The sequence below is a fragment of the Aquarana catesbeiana genome, linkage group LG01, assembly GCF_042186555.1.
Source record: "Aquarana catesbeiana isolate 2022-GZ linkage group LG01, ASM4218655v1, whole genome shotgun sequence".
Classification (NCBI taxonomy): domain Eukaryota; kingdom Metazoa; phylum Chordata; class Amphibia; order Anura; family Ranidae; genus Aquarana; species Aquarana catesbeiana.
Window position 1 is genome coordinate 500,167,154 of NC_133324.1, and position 21,802 is coordinate 500,188,955.

The following is a 21,802-nucleotide window of genomic DNA, read 5'->3' on the forward strand; positions in this document are numbered from 1 at the left end:
GGGACAGTCCCTCCAAATCAGGGACAGTTGGGAGCTATGATATACAAGTGTTTTGGATTACAAGCATGTTTCCGGAACGAATTATGCTCACAATCCAAGGTTTTACTGTATTAGCATTTATGAAAAGAATACAGAGGACAAGTCCTGAAGTGACTTAAAGGAGGGTTTTACTTAGACGACGAGGAAGTCCAGCTCATAGTTCTAATTGTATTCTATTTCCCTGTCCTCCCAAGCAGCAGAAGAGGAGGGGCCTGCTCCTCTCAGTCAGCTAAATATAGTGATCACAGCAAAGGTTTTATTTTTGCAGTAGTAGAGGTGGGCGTGGGGAAAGGGACACCCATACGGTCTGCTTGTCATCCAGCACAGATCCCTGTGCAGCGCGCTGTCACTTCATCAGCAAGGCCAGTCTGGGACGTACCAGGGCACCATGGAGCTGCTGTCATCTCTGAGCCTGGAGGATCTGGTTGTATCCTTCTCCAAACTGCCTGTCTTCCCTCTCTTCGATGTGGCTTATTATATCATCTCCATCCTATACCTCAAATACGAGCCAGGTGGGTGTCTGGTTCAGTGGTGCTCTTGCAATTGCTTTAGTTTCCTTTGCTGCATATCCTTTTCAGTACTATTTCATACAATAGTATATTGAAGAGGCTAAGGTTGGAATGTGCTTCAGGTGAATGCATCCCTACAGTTTACCTTTTAAGGAGAAAGAAAAGGGGAAATGTACTAAAATTGGAGCAGACAGAATGTGAAGCAGCCATGCATGGCAACTAATCATCTTTAGCGTCAACGTGTTCAATTAAAGTGCTATTAAACCCAAAAACAATATTATATTTTATAGCAGATTACCAGTTCTTATATGTGGTGGCTGCATCAGTTTTCTCTCCTTTATTTTCATCTGGTGATCTGACTAGTAAGTCTTATATTTTTAACTTCCTAACAGACCAACAAAAGTGAGGGTTCAGATAGAGCATTTAACACTGACAGGGGTGCTTACAATGTTCAGCCTTTATTCATTTATATAAAATCTTCATCTCAAAAGGAAAGAAAAACCTGTTTCTGTAACTGCATATAAAGTGTTAGCTGTAGTTTGGCTTTAATTTGTTAGTCAAATCCATCTAAATCTGCTAGCCCAACACTAACCTCTCCCAGGACTGACAATACTGCTGTCCAAAAGCATCTCAATTGCTCCTCCATGGAGCATAGACATTCTAAGACAGGAAATGGGAAGTAAAGCAGAAAAAAACATAAAAAGAATAAAATGAATGCAGCCACCACATTTAAGAATTGGAACTCTGAAATATATAAAATGTTTGTTTTTGGATTTAACCACTTCAGCTCCGGAAGATTTATCCCCCTTTCATGACCAGGCCATTTTTTTGCGATACGGCACTGCGTTACTTTAACTGATGATTTAACTGATGTCGTGCAACACTGTATTCAAATAAAACTTGTGTCTTTTTTTTCCCCACAAATAGAGCTTTCTTTTGGTGGTATTTGATCACCTCTGCAGATTTTTTTTTAGCACTATAAACAAAAAAAGACAAACAATTTTGAAAAAAACAACAACATATTTTTTTTTTTTACTTTCTGCTATAAAACATATCCTATAAAAATTGTAAAAAATCGAATTTCTTCATCAATTTAGGCCAATATGTATTCTGCTACATATTTTTGGTAAAAAAAAAAATCCCAGTAAGCTTATTAATTGATTCATTTACGCAAACGTTACAGCATCTACAAACTATGGGATATATTTATGGAATTTATGGAATATTTATTTACCCTGGGGACGGAAAGTATTCAGACCCCCTTAAATTTTTCACTCTTTGTTATATTGCAGCCATTTGCTAAAATCGTTTGAGTTCATTTTTTTCCTCATTAATGTACACACAGCACCCCATATTGACAGAAAAACAGAATTGTTGACATTTTTGCAGATTTATTAATATCACATGGCCCTAAGTATTCAGACCCTTTGCTCAGTATTTAGTAGAAGCACCCTTTTGATCTAATACAGCCATGAGTCTTTTTGGGAAATGCAACAAGTTTTTCACACCTGGATTTGGGGATCCTCTGCCATTCCTCCTTGCAGACCCTCTCCAGTTCTGTCAGGTTGGATGGTAAACGTTGGTGGACAGCCATTTTTAGGTCTCTCCAGGGATGCTTAATTGGGTTTAAGTCAGGGCTCTGGCTGGGCCATTCAAGAACAGTCACGGAGTTGTTGTGAAGCCACTCCTTCGTTATTTTAGCTATGTGCTTAGGGTCATTGTCTTGTTGGAAGGTAAACCTTCGGCCCAGTCTGAGGTCCTGAGCACTCTGGAGAAAGTTTTCGTTGTCCTGTCCCTGCAGCTGAAAAACACCCCCACAGCATGATGCTGCCACCACCATGCTTCACTGTTGGGACGGTATTGGACAGGTGATGAGCAGTGCCTGGTTTTCTCCACACATACCGCTTAGAATTAAGGCCAAAAAGTTCTATCTTGGTCTCATCAGACCAGAGAATCTTATTTCTCACCATCTTGGAGTCCTTCAGGTGTTTTTTAGCAAACTCCATGCGGGCTTTCATGTGTCTTGCACTGGGGAGAGGCCACTCTGCCATCAAGCCCCGACTGAGAGGGCTGCAGTGATGGTTGACTTTCTACAACTTTCTCCCATCTCCCGACTGCATCTCTGGAGCTCAGCCACAGTGATCTTTGGGTTCTTCTTTACCTCTCTCACCAAGGCTCTTCTCCCCCAATAGCTCAGTTTGGCCGGACGGCCAGCTCTAGAAAGGGTTCTGGTCGTCCCAAACATCTTCCATTTAAGGATCATGGAGGCCACTGTGCTCTTAGGAACCTTAAGTGCAGCAGCATTTTTTTGTAACTTTGACCAGATCTGTGCCTTGCCACAATTCTGTCTCTGAGCTCTTCAGGCAGTTCCTTTGACCTCAATATTCTCATTTGCTCTGACATGCACTGTGAGCTGTAGGCTCGGTTCACATAGGGGCGACTTGTCAGGCGACCTAGTCGCCTGACAAGTCGCCTCCCGTTCTGTGCTACGGAACCGTTCTAATAGGAGCGACGCAAGTCGCTCCGACTTAGAAAAAGGTTCCTGTACTACTTTGGGGGCGACTTGCATAGACTTCTATGCAGAAGTCGTTTTGCAAGTCGCCTCGGAAGTCGTTTGCAGGTCGCCTCGCTGAGGCGACCTGCAAGTCGTGCCGCTCCTGTGTGAACCGGCACGTAAGGTCTTATATAGACAGGTGTGTGGCTTTCCTAATCAAGTCCAATCAGTATAATCAAACACAGCTGGACTCAAATGAAGGTGTAGAACCATCTCAAAGATGATCAGAAGAAATGGACAGCACCTGAGTTTTTTTTTTTTTTTAAATAAATTTTTTATTAAAGAGAATAAGTATAAAAATAAACAGTTATGTTACAAACTAGGTACAGACATTATGAAAAGCAAAGTCAATTTCAATGCTCGGATTTATACAGTGAGTGTCAAGAAGCCTGAGATACATTAAACAGTTCTGTATATTCAGAAAGGAGGATGGGAATCAATGTAGTAATTGAGTGGAAAAAAGACTTCTTTCAATGTAAACATGAAATCAAAATGTGAGAGCAAGATGAAAAACCTTGCTTCAGTTAGATAAGAGAGGTATAATAAAGCGAACAAAAAGCATGAGATACAGAGAACTTAATAATAGAAAAGAAAATGAAGAGAGAGAAAGAGGATAGTAAATAGGATAGAGGGTAAGATGGGAAGGGAGAGGGTAAGGGGGAGTGCTGGCATACATGTGCGAAATGTTGAGTGATCGAAATTTTTGTGACGAAATAAAAGTAATAAATTTATGAGATCTGTACTATAATATCCTTATATGAGGAGGTGGACTGAAAATTTACCCAGGGAGCCCAAGTGGCTGAGTGTTTTTCTGAAGTCCCTTTGATGTTATGGGTAATACTCTCCATGAGTTGAACTTCATCGACCCTCTGCAACCAGGTCCTGATAGGCGGAATTGTCGCTTGGCCCCAAAAGGTGGGTATTAAAGCTTTGGCTGTGTTCAAAAGGTGAGGAATGAGTGAACGTTTATATGAGCCTATGGAGGTTGCAGAGGCATGAAAAAGGACAGTCCATGGGTCCATGGGTAGATTGACCTCCGAAATCTGTGAGATCAGGTTGCAGATGGCCATCCAATAGGGGCGAATGAGTGGGCAAAACCACCAGATATGTGCATGAGTGGCTTCGTTCCCACAGTTCCTCCAGCACAATGGGGAACTGGCGGGGAACATTTGGTGAAGTCTAACGGGGGTGTAATGCCACCTAGTGAGTAGTTTATAATTGACCTCTGCCATCTTAGAAGCAAGGGAGGAGGTGTGGGCCAATTGTAAGACCCTATCCTTCAGATTGTCTGAGATGGTAGAACCCAGATCAGTTTCCCATTTTACCAAAAAGGGTGGAAACCCAGGATTTTGAAGGGCAATTATAGCTCTATAAAATAGAGAAATGCTATGTAAGGGAGGGTCTTTTGGGTAGAATATTTCTTCTATTCTATTTAGATCTTGCAAACCTCTAAGCGGACGAGGGAGAGAGCTTAAGAAACATTGTAATTGATGGTATCTCCATTTGTCGAGAAACGAGGCAGGTTTGGGATCAATGATCAAATGTAATGGTTTAAGTGTATTGCCACGGAGGGCGTGATGTAATAAGAGAGGTTCTCTTGGTCTCCAGGATTGGAAACCGGGATCTAATAAACCTGGTAGAAAATATTTATGATTAAGGAGAGGTGTTAAAGGAGAGTTATATCCCCATGAGAGTTTTTTATGTAGGGCGTCCCATATAGCTAATGAGGATATAGTGAGTGCTGAGGTGGATCGGTCAAGATTCCTGCAGGAACGGGGTATCCAAGGAACCACCGATAGATCAGCGCCGCTCAAGAGGTATTCAAGTTGAACCCACAATTTTGAATCAAGAGCATACTTCCAGTCGGCTATCCTAGAAAGTACAGCCGCTTGATAATACGCTTTAAAATTAGGTAGTGCCAGTCCCCCAGACATCTTGGAGCGAAATAGTATCTCTCTAGATATCCTGGGGTGACTATTCCTCCAAACAAAACGTGAGATCATGGTTTGCAAAATAGTAAAGAACCCCACTGGGACCCCTAGTGGGAGCATTTGGAAAAGAAAGAGTATGCGGGGCAGTATATTCATTTTAATAATATTTACTTTACCTAACCAGGTGTGAGTTAAACTGGACCATTTTCGTAGATCTTCCCTAATCCTGTTAAGCAATGGAATGTAGTTATGTCGGAAAAGGGAATGAAGGTTGGGAGTGAGATAAATACCTAGATATTTCATATGTTTTGGTTCCCATTTAAAGGGAAAAAGAGGTTTCAGGGAAGACACCTCGGACTGGGAGAAATTAATGTTTAAAATTTCGGATTTGGATAGATTTATTTTGAAATTAGAGATTGATTGAAAGATGGAAAATGCTGACATTAGGTTAGGTATTGAGATGCGGGGTTGTTGAATAAAAAATATGTCGTCTGCATATGCTGCATATTTATGGGAATTTTTACCAACTCGAATGCCTTGAATATTATCATCGTTCCTAATTGTCGCTAGAAAAGGTTCCAAGGTAATGGCAAAAAGGAGGGGGGACAGGGGGCATCCCTGCCTTGTACCATTATGTAAAGCAAAAGAGTCACTCAGCGTCCCATTGATTCTGATTTGTGCTGTGGGGTTAGAGTATAAGGATAAAATACGGTAGAACATCTTAGGACCCAGTCCAAAATGTCTCAATGTCATTCTAAGATAGTCCCAGTCCACCCTATCAAACGCTTTTTCAGCATCAGTGGAAAGGAATAGGGTGGGCTGGGCACTTCTCCGAACATACTGAATTAGGGAAATCGCTCTGAGGGAATTGTCCCTTGCTTCTCTATTGGGAATGAAACCTGATTGGTCTTTGGAGATCCAGTTAGGCAATAAAGGGAGTAGGCGATTTGCCATTACTTTGGCAAACAATTTGATATCAGTATTTATTAATGAAATTGGCCTATAACTATTACAGAGGGTAGGGTCTTTATCAGGTTTAGGAATGACAGTAATGTGGGTGGAGAGGGATTCTGGGCGTAAGCCTGAGGATTGAGAAACTGAGTTTGCATATGCTGTAAGACGGGGAAGCAGAATGTCGCTAAATGTTTTGTAGTATAGAATAGTGAACCCGTCCGGGCCGGGTGCTTTTCCAGAGGGAGTGGACTTCAAAGCAGTTTGAAATTCCTCTACTGAGAAGTCTGCCTCCAATTCTTTAAAAATAGATGTAGGTAATTTAGGTAGTTTAGCTTCTTTTAAGTAGGAGAGCATGCGTCTACGTCTTTCTTTTTGAGGTAAAGAGGACAAGTCATTTTTGACACAATAGAGATCTGCATAAAACTCCTTGAAGGCCTTGGCAATGTCTGGGGTTGCGTGAGCAAGCTCTCCTGACTGTAGTTTAATTTTGGGAATAAAGGACTGCGTTTGTTTAGCTTTTAATGACCTAGCCAATAACCTACTTGGTTTGTTTCCCCATTCAAAGTATTTTTGTGATAAGCGTTGGAATTTTCTCTTAGTGTCTAAATTAAGAAGAGATTTTAGTTCCTCTCGTTTTAGTGTGAGTGCTCGGAGGTGCTCATTATGGAGAGAAAGTTTATGTTGCTTATCCAGAGCAGCTATTTGTTGTAGGACCTGTTCGAGTCGCTGACCATGCTCCCTTTTCAATCTAGCACCAAGTTCAATAAACCGTCCTCTAATAGTGACCTTATGAGCTTCCCAAACAATGGAGGGAGAAGTATCAGAGGGTTTGTTTTCTTTGAAATATTGTGAAAGATGAGAGGACATTATGGAAACCTCGGTTTCATTAGTAAGAAGGGAGTCGTTGAGTTTCCAGTTATTAATGCGGCGTGCTAAGGAAGGCATAGACAGCGTCATCGAAACAGGTGCATGATCCGAGATAGTTGCGGTGCCTATGTGGGCGGACTGTAAGAGGGGGAGGTGAAAATGATCTAGAAATATATTGTCAATTCTGGAATATGAGTGATGTGTTGTGGAGAAGTGTGAGAAATCTCTCTCTTTGGGATGGAGGAGGCGCCAGACATCCATAAGTTGGAGGTCCAAGAGTCTTCTTTTGACAATTTCAGGCGTTTAAAAGAAATATTAGATCTTCCCTGAGACGTGTCTATTATGGGGTCTAGGGACATGTTGATATCACCTGCTAATATAGTAAGACCTTTGGCAAACTGTGATAATTTGGTTAGGATTTTTGAAAAAAAGGAAGGTTGATTTTGGTTTGGGCAATAAACGTTTGCAAGAGTACATTGGGTATTACCGATGAAACCCTGGAGAAAAAGAAAGCGGCCTGAATCATCGGCTAGCATGTCAGACAAGCGAAAGGATATGCTTCTGCTAAACCCAATGGCCACTCCCTTAGCTTTGTTGGTGTCAGATAAACTATAGTACCATTGCGGAAATTGAGGTGAGGTCAGTTTAACCGGTGTTGTATGGGTTAGATGTGTTTCTTGAAGAAAAACAATAGAACAAGCGGCTTGTTTTAGTTCACGGAATGTTTGGTGCCGTTTGGCTGCGACATTAAGACCTCTAACATTATATGATAGAAGCTTCAATGTAGTCATTGTTACGTCTAGGTAGAATACTTCAGCCTATGCTTCCATGTATGCCAGCAGGGGAGAGGGAGGGGGGGGGAAGGAAGAGAAAGAGAAAGTGAAGTAAAGAATAGAAAAAACGAGAAAAAAGGAAAAGAGAGCTTGTAGAAAAATCATACATATGAATTAAAGAACTTTTGGGAGACGTATAAATAACACGCAGAAATCTGCAGTGGTCCCATTGGGGAAAGAGAGAACGAGCGGCCATCCAAAACCTTAGACAGGGATTAGGCAAAATAACCTTTAAGGTCGCACGCACTCGCCAACCCCAGAAGGAGGGGGGGACTGGGTTATGTTGTCGGGGAGGAGCAATATAAGAAACGTGCCCCAACAGCATTCGGCCTATAACAGATAATCAACTTGTAATTAGAAATAAGAAAAAAAAAAAAAAAAAAATTTTTTAGTTCCAGTTAAATAAAAATAAAAATAAGGGGTCATGTAGGCAAAAACAAAAATCAACTTAAGCATTGAAATTCCTACTAGGCATCATAAATTGCAGACCATTACTGATGCGACAACAAAACAATGAAAGAACATGAAAGGAGATCATTGGTCTAACTAATCATAGGTCAAAGTTTACCAAAAATAGTCAGGTAAGTGTACAAAAAGTTTACATTTGAAATCTGACTTGGCATCAATTTGCTGTAGGAGAATAAGCATCTGTGCTGGTGAAACTTGGTCGAATGAAAAAAGACAAAGGGCAAAGTTGCGCAATTCAACCATTCTTTTGTGCAGAGCCCGGGAGAGAGGAGCGACTTGCCTTTGAAGGGGTTTTTCTCCAGACTGAATCTGCAAGATTCGAGAATTTAGGAATGGAGTTCTGCCAGCCTGGGAGTTCCATGGGCGGAAGATTAAGAGCTTGCAAAAAGGCTGTAAGTTCCTCCGGGAACCTTAGTGTGTGGGATCGGCCATTTTTTGTGGCAATCAGGCAGGCTGGGAAGCCCCATCTATATGTGATCCCATCTGTGCGCAAGAGGTCAAGAAGCGGCTTTAGAGCTCTGCGACGGTCTAAGGTGTCTTTGGAGATGTCTGGGAATACGGTGATGGTTGCCCCGTCGAAATCTATGTTAGGCATGCCCCGCATCTTCATCATAATTGCATTTTTATCTTCGAAGTAATGCAGGCGACAGATAACGTCTCTGGGTTGGTCAGAGTTAGTATTGCGGGGTCTCAGAGCCCGGTGTACCCGGTCAAAGCGGAGTGGTGCGGTGACAGGATTACCCATAATGGTGTTGAAAATGCCCCGTATTGATGGTTCTAGGTCACTATCTCCAGTAGCCTCGGGCAGGCCTCTGACCCGTATGTTGTTTCTTCGATTGCGGTTCTCGAGGTCTTCGAGCTTGTATAGGGAGGCCCGGTGAGCAAATGCTAGCTGGGTAACAGTGTCCTGCAGTTCTTTTAATGGCTAGAGCTTGGGTGTCCTGTCGTTGCTCCGTCTCCTCTACTCTGACCAAAATGTGGGACATGTCAGTCCTAACTGCAGTTATCTCTTTTTTAATAGACTTTTCCAAGTTATGAAACATGCCTGCTAGTTCTTTTTTAAGACCGCTCATCAGCGTAGTCATTTCGGAGCCAGCAGGGGAACCTGGGTCATCCATGAGATCAGAGCAGTATGAAGAGGCTGGAGAGCTTCCCCTCACAGAGGCAACGTGAGATGAGGGAGAGGCGCTTAGTCTCGAGGTTCGGGCCTGAGTGCCGCGTACGTTAGACAAATATTGTTGAATAGAGCCTGCAGATATTGAATTAGACAGTGACCTCTTACCAGATCTTTTACCTGCTGCAGAACGAGATTTAGCTGATTTGGAAGGCATAACTGGAACTGTTAGGCCGGTAGCCGTGTGGGGCACTTCTCACTTACATTTGCTCAGTGTCAGTCATATTTCAGCATACTGTGGTTATTTGTAGAAATTTTCATGAAAAGCAAAAAACAACAAAAAAAAAAAAAAAAAAAAGGAAAAAATTGCAGATATTGAAAGTCCCACCTCAGCTATAGATCAAGAGGAAATCTGATTGAAGCAGAGTCTAGATAAGTAGGTGCATTAGCTACAGTGAGCAAGTGAAGGCACAGATGTGGGTAGGGAGTAGTTAGAGTACAAAGATGGCCGCCGACTTCCGTGGGTAGGCCGGAGCCTCGGACTTTCCTGACAGACTAGGCCGGCCGGATGTGCACCGATAGCGCGGAGGCCTCGGGTGGCTTCGTATGGGCCCAGGCACAAGATTTCCCTCTGATGGGAGGCCGACCGAGGGGTAGGTGATAGGTGGTAGAGTATGCAGGTACTCACCGCAGTTCAGGAGGTAGGTTAGGTCAGAGCGGTAGGCCGCGGGATGGCGTCGGACCCCCGGAGGGCGGCGTATCAGAAGAGGGATCTCCGGGTGGTGGACACTGGGACGAGGGGATCCCGAGTGCGGACAGGGTGCCGTGCAGGCGCCTCTCGGAGGTCTCCGGTCCAGACCAGCGGAGAATGGGAGGCTCCGAGCGTCAGACAGGGCCCAAGATGGCGGTGGGCATCCGAGGCTCGGACCGAGCTGTAGGCCCCGAACCGCCTCCAGGAGCCAAAAAGGTTGGATAGTCCCCGGGGGCCGTAGCCAAGAGTGTCCAGATACCCCTGGGGTATGTAAATAGCCACGATGGGTTGAGGAGGGGTATAGATGGCTGTGGATGTAATCAGCCAAGACGGAGCAAGAATAGCACACGTCCTCCCTGTTGTACGTCCGGACACGCCCCCCGACAGCACCTGAGTTAAAATATATGAGTGTCACAGCAAAGGGTCTGAATACTTAAGACCATGTGATATTTTATTTTTTTCTTTCTTAATAAATCTGCAAAAATGTCAACAATTCTGTGTTTTTCTGTCAATATGGGGTGCTGTGTGTGCATTAATGAGGAAAAAAATGAACTTAAATGATTTTAGCAAATAGCTGCAATATAACAAAAAGTGAAAAATTTAAGGGGGTCTGAATACTTTCCATCCCCACTGTATTTATTTATATTTTACTAGTAATGGCGGCAATCAGCAACTTATATAGTGGGACTGCAATATTGCGGTGGACAAATCGGACACTTATGCCGCGTACACACGAGCGGACTTTCTATCCTACTTGGTCCGGCACACTTTCCGACGGACTTTGTCCGCCAGGTGCGCCGGACTTTAAAACGGACGGACTTGCCCACACACGCCGGGACTTTCCGGCGGGCTAAGTCCGCCCGTCTTTCCGACGGACTTTCGCCGGAGTTCCGGCGGACTTTCAGAATGAACGGACTTGCCCACACACGGACAAGTCCGTTCATTTTGAACGTGACTCAGGTGCGACGGGACTAGAAAAGGATGTCAATCTTGCCGCTTTTATCGGCGAGATTGACACCTTACTAGCCCCGTCGCGGGGCATACCAGGCCCTTAGGTCTGGTATGGATTATAAAGGGGAACCCCGCTACGCCGAAAAAACGGCGTGGGGTCCCCCTAAAATCCATACCAGACCCCGATCCGAGCATGCAGCCTGGCCGGTCAGGAAAGGGGGTGGGGACGAGCGAGCGCCCCCCCCCCTCCTGAACCGTACCAGGCCGCATGCCCTCAACATGGGGGTGGGTGCTTTGGGGGAGGGGGGCGCCCTGCGCCCCCCCCCCCAAAGCACCTTGTCCCCATGTTGATGAGGACAAGGGCCTCTTCCCGACAACCCTGGCCGTTGGTTGTCGGGGTCTGCGGGCGGGGGCTTATCGGAATCTGGGAGCCCCCTTTAATAAGGGGGCCCCCAGATCCCGGCCCCCCACCCTATGTAAATGAGTATGGGGTACATGGTACCCCTACCCATTTACCTAGGAAAAAAGTGTAAGTAATAAAACACACTACACAGGTTTTTAAAATATTTTATTAAACAGCTCCGGGGGGGATCTTCCTCCGGCTTCGGGGGTCTTCTTCCGGCTTCGGGGGTCCCTCCGCTTCATCTTCTCCCGGCGTCCGGTTGGTTCTTCTCCGCTCTCTTCTCCCGGTGTTCCTGTTCTTCGGCCGGCTCCTCTGCTGTCTTCAAGTATCTCTCTTGCCAGCAGAGGTCCGGACTTCTGGGCTTCTGGGCTTCTGGGCTTCTGGGCTTCTCTTCCCCAGATAATGACACGACGCTCTCTCCTGCTGGACTGCTCTCCGAGGGCTGCGTTGTGACTTATATAGGTGGAGACCCCGCCCCCTTTTGATGTCACAGTCCCTGGGCATGCTGGGACTGTGACGTTTTAGGGGGCGTGGTCACTGGGTGATGTTGACCACGCCCCCTAAAACGTCACAGTCCCAGCATGCCCAGGGACTGTGACATCAAAAGGGGGCGGGGTCTCCACCTATATAAGTCACAACGCAGCCCTCGGAGAGCAGTCCAGCAGGAGAGAGCGTCGTGTCAACATCTGGGGAAGAGAAGCCCAGAAGCCCAGAAGCCCAGAAGCCCAGAAGTCCGGACCTCTGCTGGCAAGAGAGCTACTTGAAGACAGCAGAGGAGCCGGCCGAAGAACAGGAACACCGGGAGAAGAGAGCGGAGAAGAACCAACCGGACGCCGGGAGAAGATGAAGCGGAGGGACCCCCGAAGCCGGAAAAAGACCCCCGAAGCCGGAGGAAGATCCCCCCCCGGAGCTGTTTAATAAAATATTTTAAAAACCTGTGTAGTGTGTTTTATTACTTACACTTTTTTCCTAGGTAAATGGGTAGGGGTACCATGTACCCCATACTCATTTACATAGGGTGGGGGGCCGGGATCTGGGGGCCCCCTTATTAAAGGGGGCTCCCAGATTCCGATAAGCCCCCGCCCGCAGACCCCGACAACCAACGGCCAGGGTTGTCGGGAAGAGGCCCTTGTCCTCATCAACATGGGGACAAGGTGCTTTGGGGGGGGGGGGCGCAGGGCGCCCCCCTCCCCCAAAGCACCCACCCCCATGTTGAGGGCATGCGGCCTGGTACGGTTCAGGAGGGGGGGGGGGCGCTCGCTCGTCCCCACCCCCTTTCCTGACCGGCCAGGCTGCGTGCTCGGATCGGGGTCTGGTATGGATTTTAGGGGGACCCCACGCCGTTTTTTCGGCGTAGCGGGGTTCCCCTTTATAATCCATACCAGACCTAAGGGCCTGGTATGCCCCGCGCTCGCCGCAATAGGAAAATGTGTTTTTCCTATTGCAGCGAGCGTGAGATGCAATACCCTGCCCTCGTGTTGTATCTGGTCCGTCGGACCAGCCTACACACGAGCGGGCTTTCCGTCGGACCAGCACACACACGAGCGGACTTTCCGCCCGAAACTGAGTCCGGCGGAAAGATTTAGAACTTTCTTCAAATCTAGGTCCGGCGGGCTTTTGGGAAAAAGTCCGCCGGAAAAGTCCGCCGGTGCCTACACACGGGCGGATTGTCCGGCACACTCTGGTCCGCCGGACCAAGTATGCCGGAAAGTCCGACCGTGTGTACGCGGCATAACTGACACTTTTTTGGGAACCAGTGACACTAATACATCAGGGGCGATCCAAGGGTTAACTTTGGGCCTAGCCTGTGTTTTTTGTACAGTGTTGGAGGTGATTTTACTAGGGGAAGACATGGATCCTTGTCCCTGCTTTGCAGAGACACAGGATCCATGCCTTTCCTACTGACAGAATGGCAATCTTTCTTGTTTACATAGACGGACTGCCGTTCTGCCTCTGTATTGAATGATCGGCGGGTGCTGGCGAACATCGAGTGCGTGGTACCTGCTGATCGGCTTCCACAGCCGCTGGCAGCGCGCATTTGCACCCGCTACCCGGAAGTGCAGAATCACGTGTATATACACGATCCTGCGCACAGAGGCCGCTCTGTAGCAGTATATTTGCTATAGGGCGGTTGGCACGTGCTTAAAACCCATTTAAGGTTTGAACATGAAATATAGAAGCTGATAGGCAGGGGGCCCTGGCCCAATGATATACAATCAGGGAGAGACTACACACACAGTCCCTGAGTTAGTAGTTTATATTATACAGTATATTGTATATAGGTTAGCAGTAAGAAATAGAGACAGCTTCTGTAGGCACTGGTTTCAGATAATATAGCAGTTGATTTTGGTGCAGTGTCACCAGGCTTGGGCCTGCGTAACTAGAGAACAGCTTCCGCTGGAGGGGGCGTCTGTATGTGGCTATTGAAATGGTACACTGATGCTGCTGGCACAGTGCCACCTACTGGATGTAGGAAATCTGCACCTGCCCACAAGCTAACTGGTTGCCAAAACCAGCTGTTGCAAGTTCTGTCTGCTCCAGTTTTAGTAAATTCCCATCAATATTATAGAAGTAAATCAAACAAAGTAATTGTAATGCCGGTCAGCACACACCATAGGGTACAGCATATATTACTACTTTGACAGCACCGCTGGTCACTGTGACCCACTGCTAAAGCTACATAAATAACTGGACCTCTGGATTTGGGGCACACATGGACTCCCATCTGTTCCCACAATGCAGAGCTTGGCATTTAACCCACAACAGTAAAATCTGTCTGTATATGCAGCATAGAATGCTTGTTATGCTCACTGTGGATCTTAAGGGGTTAATCCTCTGCATTGTGTAAAAAGACTGTATTATCCTTATTGCACAGATCCTATCCTCCCGCACTATCTATCTGGGGAAGGCCAGCTAACACAGGCAGATTGCACATGCTCAGTTGTGTCTTTTATGCTCGAGAGAACAGTTACTTGTTCTCAGATCTAGCCAGGTCACATGACATTGACATCACACATGTGGGCGTGTATAAAGGCTGCAGTGGAAATCTCCTCCTTCCTGAACTCTCAGCACTGGCGAAACTGTACAGTTTATCATGTAACCATGGTATACAGATCATCCAAAAAGGTATATAGTGGCAGTATTTTAATGAAAAAAGAATATTTGTAAGCTGTGGGCAGTGTGTGTGTGTGTGGGCAGATTAACTATTTTCATATTACTGGGTCTAGTAATACTTTAAGTGACCGATACATAGGGCCAAATATTGTTTTGCTTAAAGTAGAACATTGAAAAAAAAAATTAGTGGGCATTATGGGCTCGTTCACACTAGTCTGCTCACTAAAATACATGTGCGCTGGTGTGCCATGTGTAGAGGTGGTTATGTGTTGCTACAATGCATTGCACGTTACTATTTTCTTTCTTCTTTTTTTTTTTTTTTAACCCCTAACCTTGTCGCCATCTACCTGTGGCCCTATAAGGCCCCTTTCACACTGGGGCGGGGGCGGCGTCGGCAGTAAAGCGCCGCTAAAGCACTGTCGGTATTCGGCCACTAGCGGGGGTGGTTTTACTCCCCCGCTAGTGGCTGAGAAAGAGGCGCTTTGCCGGCTGTATAGCCGCGCTGTCCCATTGATTTCAATGGGCAGGAGCGGTGAAGGAGCAATGTATACACCGCTCCTTCACCGCTCTGAAGATGATGCTAGCAGGACTTTTTTTCCCGTCCTGCTAGCGCACCGCTCCAGTGTTAAAGCTCCCGCGGCTTTCACACTGGAGACACAGCAGTGGCTGTTTCGGGTCGGTTTGCAGGCGCTATTTTTAGTGCAATAGCGCCTGCAAACCGCCCCAGTGTGAAAGGGGCCTAAGTGGGTGTTAAGGCCAGGTGACTTCATATTACCTGATCGCTGTAATTGGCTGTCAAAGTGGTTAGCCTGTTCCGCTGGCTATCAATTCAAACCATGGCTGGGAGCTGTCAGTGAGTAGTCAACAAGCAGGAAGCACAAAACCTCTGAGTGCTATGGACTTTGTAGGGTCTTGTAAGCTCTTATGAACAGGACTCTCTTAAACCTATATATTGTAAAATGCTGTGCAAACTGTTGGCATTATATAACTTCTGTATAATAATAATAAAAAATGCGGCAGCTTGGAGTTAAAGTGGTTCTAATGCCTAAACATTATTTACCTTAATGCATTCCTTTCCTTATCACACTAAACAGCAGTGCATACAACCAGCCGCATATGGAGTTCTGACTTGGAATGCATTTTAATACAGCAAAATGTATTATTTTCTGTTTTGCGGCATGAAAGTGTAAAAGTATGACGAGGCCCTCAAACTTTGCAGCAAACCTTACAGTTACAGCAACAGTTTTTTTTTTTTTTTTAATAAGGCTCTGTTCATATCCTGTACCCTGTGCATTTTAAGTGCCGTGCAATAAAAAAAATTCCTGCTTGCTGAATCTTTGATGTGCTTTCATCAAAACACACATTATATAGAGTACAATGGTAATGCATGAAAAACAAATGTAACTCGCACCCAAAATGCAACACACCTAAAATGCACTGCACATGGGCCAAATGGCATTGAAATGAGCTACATTCTTATGCCCCGTACACACGGTCGGATTTTCCGACGGAATATGTGTGATAGGACCTTGTTGTCGGAAATTCCGACCGTGTGTGGGCTCCATCACACATTTTCCATCGGATTTTCTGACACACAAAATTTGAGAGCAGGCTATAAAATTTTCTGACAACAAAATCCGTTCGTGTGTACACAAATCCGACGCACAAAGTGCCACGCATGCTCAGAATAAATTAAGAGACAAAAGCTATTGGCTACTGCCCTGTTTATAGTCCAGACGTACGTGTTTTACATCACCGCGTTCAGAACGATCGGATTTTCCGACAACCGACCGTGTGTATGCAAGACAAGTTTGAGCCAACATCCGTCTGAAAAAATCCATGGATTTTGTTGTCGGAATGTCCGATCAATGTCCGACCGTGTGTACAGGGCATAATATTGCACACAAGATTTTTAAACCCTTTTAATGGGAAGAGGAGGTCAGGGAGGGCCACAGTGCCTTTACCATAGGTAGTTGGAGCATAAATATGTTGGCTGGGTTTGCAAAAAAAACTAATTGGTGGACCAAATCCCCCTCTTTAACACAGTTAATATAAATAAATAATGAATGAGTAAATTAAGAAACTAATTATATATTATCTAATTCCACCATAAGGACTTGTTCAAACTTGTGACCAAGGGGTAGTAAATATAGGCATTTGAGCCACGTTTTTACTGCCCTCCTCCTGACCACCCCTTAACCCAACACAGCAGCTGGACGGAGTTGTACAAATGCTGTGACTCCAGCTGTAGCAAAAATTTTCCCCCCTGTTGCATTCAGCTCTAAAGCTGGATACACACTATACAATTTTCTGTAGATTTTTTCCTTCAGATTTACCAAAACCATATATTATGAGGTCAAACCTTAAGAGTTTCAATTTGTATGCAATTAGGCAGGCCCTTGCACTACATGGTTTTGGTAAATCTAAAGGAAATCAGACAACAACAGTGGTATAGTGAGTATGGGGTCTTAAGCAGCCCATAGATGATTTGATTTTCTTTCCTTCCACCTGTGGTAGTGAAAATCGTTCAATTCCCCCATCAACACAGTCAGAATGCCTCCCACAGCACTATTGTGTTCTGCTGGCGGGGGGGCACAGGGAGTCGTCCTGGCTGGCAGAACACAACAATTACTGTTAAGCAGCTATGTCCCCTGGCTGTAATTGTATGTAAAAAAAATCTGACAGGCTGGTTGAACCCAAGTTGATCTATGGATCGACTTGGGTATAATCAGCTTGCCCATACATGGATCCAAACTCGGCCGGTCCCTGCTTAATTTAGACAAATTTCAATCCATGCATGGCTGGCTTTAGAGAAATAAAAACTATAGCTCGGTGTTTATTACTGAAGACCTCTGAGTATGTATCAGGAATAACTTTAGTACAAATAGCCCGGTATAAACAGATGTCAAGCAAGTCATTTTACACACTACACAATTTCCATATATTTGTGTACTTTCCATTGACCAGTGCTCAATGACGCTAAGCCAAGAATAGTGCAGCAGAAAAACACTATTATTATTTATTATGTGCATGGGGAGGATATATTGAATACAGAATTGGAAAGACAAGGCAATCTACTTCAAGCCTCCGTCAGCATTAGCTGATTTTTCATGTACTGGAAATGCCCTTCGCTTATATTCAGTGCTGTTCCCTTCTATTTTCTGCTCGGTGATGAAGTTTGTGGATACCAGATCTGACATGGCTGAAAGCACAAGAAAAACATGCCTTATTTGCAAAGCCCCAGCCATTCACTTTGTTCAATGACATTCAGATATCATGTGTACAAGCCCTTAAAGTAGAACTCCAGCCCTCCCAGACATGTTGGTTTTGCATAGGTTGGGAAATAGCCATCTTATTGCACTGTCTCCCTTGTGGAGATACAGAGAGTATGGATATCTTGTCAGTGGGGACACAGACAACATCCTGATGGTGGTCCTGATGCATCTTCACCTAACTAGTAAAAGTGCTTTTACTGCTGTGACAGACCCAACCAGGACAGTGACTTTTGGAGGGGACTGCAGGGTGGCCTCTTGCCTAGTGACTATGGGCCCTGGTTTTTAAGGGAACACTACTCTTTGGGAGGTGTGTGCCTGGAAGAGAGGACCCTTCGAAATGGTCTTGCTTCGGATTCAGGATTATCTCACCGAAACACACAGACTCTGGGAATCCAGGCCTAGAACACATATTTGGGCCCTCTATGCCCAAACCAGCAATGACTGCTTTAGACTGTGAGACTCAGAGCAGATGTTAATATGATCATCTCATAGCAACCTGATACTGGGGTCTCTTGCTATAGTCTGTTTATTAAGGTGTTAAGTATCTTTCTATTAAGTATAGCTCTCCCATTGTATGCCTTATAGGTGTGCATTCCCATTGTTAATTGAGTCACCTACTGTTTCTGTCTGTCCGATCATCTCTTGGAGTTGTAATTAAAATTGTGACCACTTTACCTTATTATGGAGCCATTGTGGGATGTTATGTTTTATGCTTATAATAATGTGTAATGTACAGTACTTTGCATTCAGGGCTGTAGGCGCCGGACTGTCTGGGTGACTAGTTGTTAATTAGTTCATGTTAATTAGATCACTGTCAGCTATTAGTTGCTAGATGTGGATTAGCATTATGTGTATGTTGGCTGTTCTTTATCTATGTTAATTATATTCCTGTTTACAGTTTGTATTGTTAGGGTAATGTGATCAGGCCCTAGCTGAAATTGTGTGCTATATAGTCTGTGGGAATTTTCAATAAAGAGTTCCAGTTTGCTTCTGAGCTAGTGTCACCTAGTCTTGGGTCCAGACTAGAGGAAGCTATATATTGACTGAGGCACCCAAGCTGGGTTCTGGACTATTCCAGAACAACTGCCATCTGCTTTCCCGTTGGAGACCTTCTCCTTACCTACTGTCCCAGGGACACAACTAGAAATAAGGGAAATCTCCCAAGCAGAGAATAAGACAGCAATAACATCCTGGCAGGGATTCTAATCCCTTCAAAACCCATACAAAGCTAAATAGTTTGATTGGCGTTCAACTATAAGTGCTCATTCAGATAGGAGGTGAATATTTTTCTGTAGTTACATATTTCTCCAAGGTATACCAAAGTAGCTCTGTATAAATCATATAAACATACATAAATAATTTTCATTATCATTCTGAATACTTTTATATTCTGAATACCTTTTATATTCTGTATTCAAACTACAACAATGGGTAGCAAACCTAGCTCTAATAATCTGGGATTCAGTACTAGACTTCATAGATATCTTGTCGTAGGTCTTACAATATTTCAGAAACAATATGTAGCAGAGACATTTTCTTTATTGGGTTAAAGAGTATCTAAAGCCAAGAACAAAACTGATATTGTTGCAGCCCTTAGCCGTGGTGGCTGACATTACTCATTTCCTGTCCTAGAGCATACCTCTCAACTTTTTGAGATGGGAGCGAGGGATACCTATTAGCAAGAGTATGTAGGCATAGGACACACACCCCTGCCACACCCCCTTAAAGGAGAATTAAACAAAAAAAGAAGATTAAGAAGACCCACAAGTGCTTTGTTTTACCACTACTACTTCTTTATATTGGCTTTTGGAATTAACAAATGCAGCAATTTAGAAATTGGATGAAAGGTTTAACATTGGGGAACACTTTTTGAAAGATAAAAAGTGCATTTTATATACAACGATATAGGCCAAAATGAGGAACAAATGAGGAAAGAGGTACTTTGTTCCAAATCAGGGACAGTCCCGCGAAATCAGGGACAGTTGGGAGCTTTGTCCTAGGTGGACAACCATATTGATCAGCGTTATTACCCTAGGACAGGGAGTGTGCTAGGACTATATGACACCTCCCTCTCTTCCCCATAACAGAAGCAGGTGTTTTTCCAGAGAGATAGCAGGGCAGAGAGCACAGACTGTTATCAGCTCACAAGATTTCTGGATGGATGAACAGCTATTTTCTGCTGATATAATACATACTGCCAATAGTATATTTAAATTGGTTTTAAAGGCTCAAGTTTTTTTTTTTACCTTAATGCATTCTATGCATTAAGGTTAAAAACCTTCTGGGGTCAGCCCCCCCCCAGCCATTAGCTTCTGCTGCTGTCAGTCACAGCCAGTGAGCCAATGAGGAGAGAATGGGGACAGGGCCAAGCCACACTCCGTATGTGAATGGCCATACAAAGCCCAGCTCAGGAGTGAGCCTGCTCAAGAGCCCCCATAGCAAGAGGCTTGCAATTGGGGGCACTCGGCAGAGGGGAGGAGGACCGCTGGCGTGGTATCCAAAAAGAAGAGGATCAGGGCTGCTCTATTCAAAACCACTGCACAGAGCAGGTAAGTAGAACCCAAAAAAAAAGGGCAACCTAAGACAGCAAGAAAATCTGTAGGACACCATCATTTCAGATGCCAGAGATGTAAATGAAAGCTTTTAATTTCTAATGAATTTTTGCTTCATTTACTGTATATTCTGTCTATAAAACAGTGGCAGATGAGGTAGAATAAAAGACAGCTTTGGTGGAATAGGTACCATTTTGGCCTGTCAATGTGATACCTGTAAGTAAAAGGACTACTGCGAGAATATGTGAAAATCTGTAGTCTCTCGCTCTTGAAGCTCATTGAAGTCTTTCAAGTTGATGACCGTCAGAAAGTTGATTGTTTAAATTTGCATAAACCATCTTAAAATGGTTGTAAACCCTTACATAGACCCAGTGAAGTGACTGGTCTCAGGGGACACACAGAAATGAAACAAATCCTACAAATTTGTACTTGTTTATCTGCAGTCTTCTCTTCTCTACAAGTCATTCAAAGTCCATAAGTTATACAACTTGTTTGAGCTTTCAGAAGGCAGGGGGTGGAGAGCTGAAGTTACGCTCTGCAGATCTCAGTGAGACCTGATTGGACAGAAGAGCAAAATATTACAGCGCACACATGCAAGAAAGACATTTACCTCTAGCAGGGCTAGTATAAAACACCTAGACAATTTAAAAAAATATTATTATCAAAAAATATGGGGATTTGGTCACACCATATTGCTATATGGTGCTAAGCCCACTTACTGTGTCAAAGTACCCCATGATTAGTGGGGTACCCCATGATCCCACTAATCATGGGGTACTTTGACGCAGTAAGTGGGCTTAGCACCATATAGCAATGTGGTGTGACCAAATCCCCATATTTTTTGATAATAATATTTTTTAAAATTGTCTAGGTGTTTCAAACTAGCCCTGCTGGACGTAAATGTCTTTTTTGCATGTGTGCGCTGTAATATTTTGCTCTGCTGTATGGTCTTATGGCTGCACCAGCTTTAATGCATCTTTTAGGGTGTGCCCCCCAAATATCTTGTTTGATTGGACAGAAGGGACACACCCCCCCTCACACAGCACACAGGAACAGAAGTGAGGCTGTCAATCACAGGCTGTGTGCTGGAAAAACTTGTCAGAAGTGACTCATGCAGATAACAGAGGAACGAGGCAGCAGACAGAAATAACACTTATGCCCCGTACACACGGTCGGACTTTGTTCCGACATTCGGACAACAAAATCCTAGGATTTTTTCCGACGGATGTTGGCTCAAACTTGTCTTGCATACACACGATCACATAAAGTTGTCGGAAAATCCGATCGTTCTAAACGCGGTGACGTAAAACACGTACATCGGGACTATAAATGGGGCAGTGGCCAATAGCTTTCATCTCTTTATTTATTCTGAGCAAGCGTGGCACTTTGTGCGTCGGATTTGTGTACACACGATCGGAATTTCTGACAACGGATTTTGTTGTCGGAAAATTTTATATCCTGCTCTCAAACTTTGTGTGTCGGAAAAT

At 44.6% G+C, this 21,802-nt stretch overlaps 1 protein-coding gene and 1 long non-coding RNA gene across 3 annotated transcripts in view; one reads left to right on the forward strand and one right to left on the reverse strand.

The window, feature by feature from the left end:
- Positions 1-278: 278 nt before the first annotated feature.
- Positions 279-21,802, forward strand: part of TMEM38A (transmembrane protein 38A) — a 77,229-nt gene continuing 55,705 nt past the window's right edge. The window contains exon 1 of the mRNA XM_073592810.1: positions 279-551. Coding sequence (XP_073448911.1) covers positions 428-551 — 124 coding nt within the window. The 5' untranslated portion in view covers positions 279-427. The remainder of the gene's footprint in view (positions 552-21,802) is intronic.
- The window catches only part of LOC141103347 (uncharacterized), a 171,362-nt gene continuing 167,053 nt past the window's right edge, over positions 17,494-21,802 (reverse strand). For both annotated transcript variants that reach the window (XR_012235306.1, XR_012235305.1), the window contains one exon: positions 17,494-17,690. This is a non-coding gene — a long non-coding RNA (uncharacterized lncRNA). The remainder of the gene's footprint in view (positions 17,691-21,802) is intronic.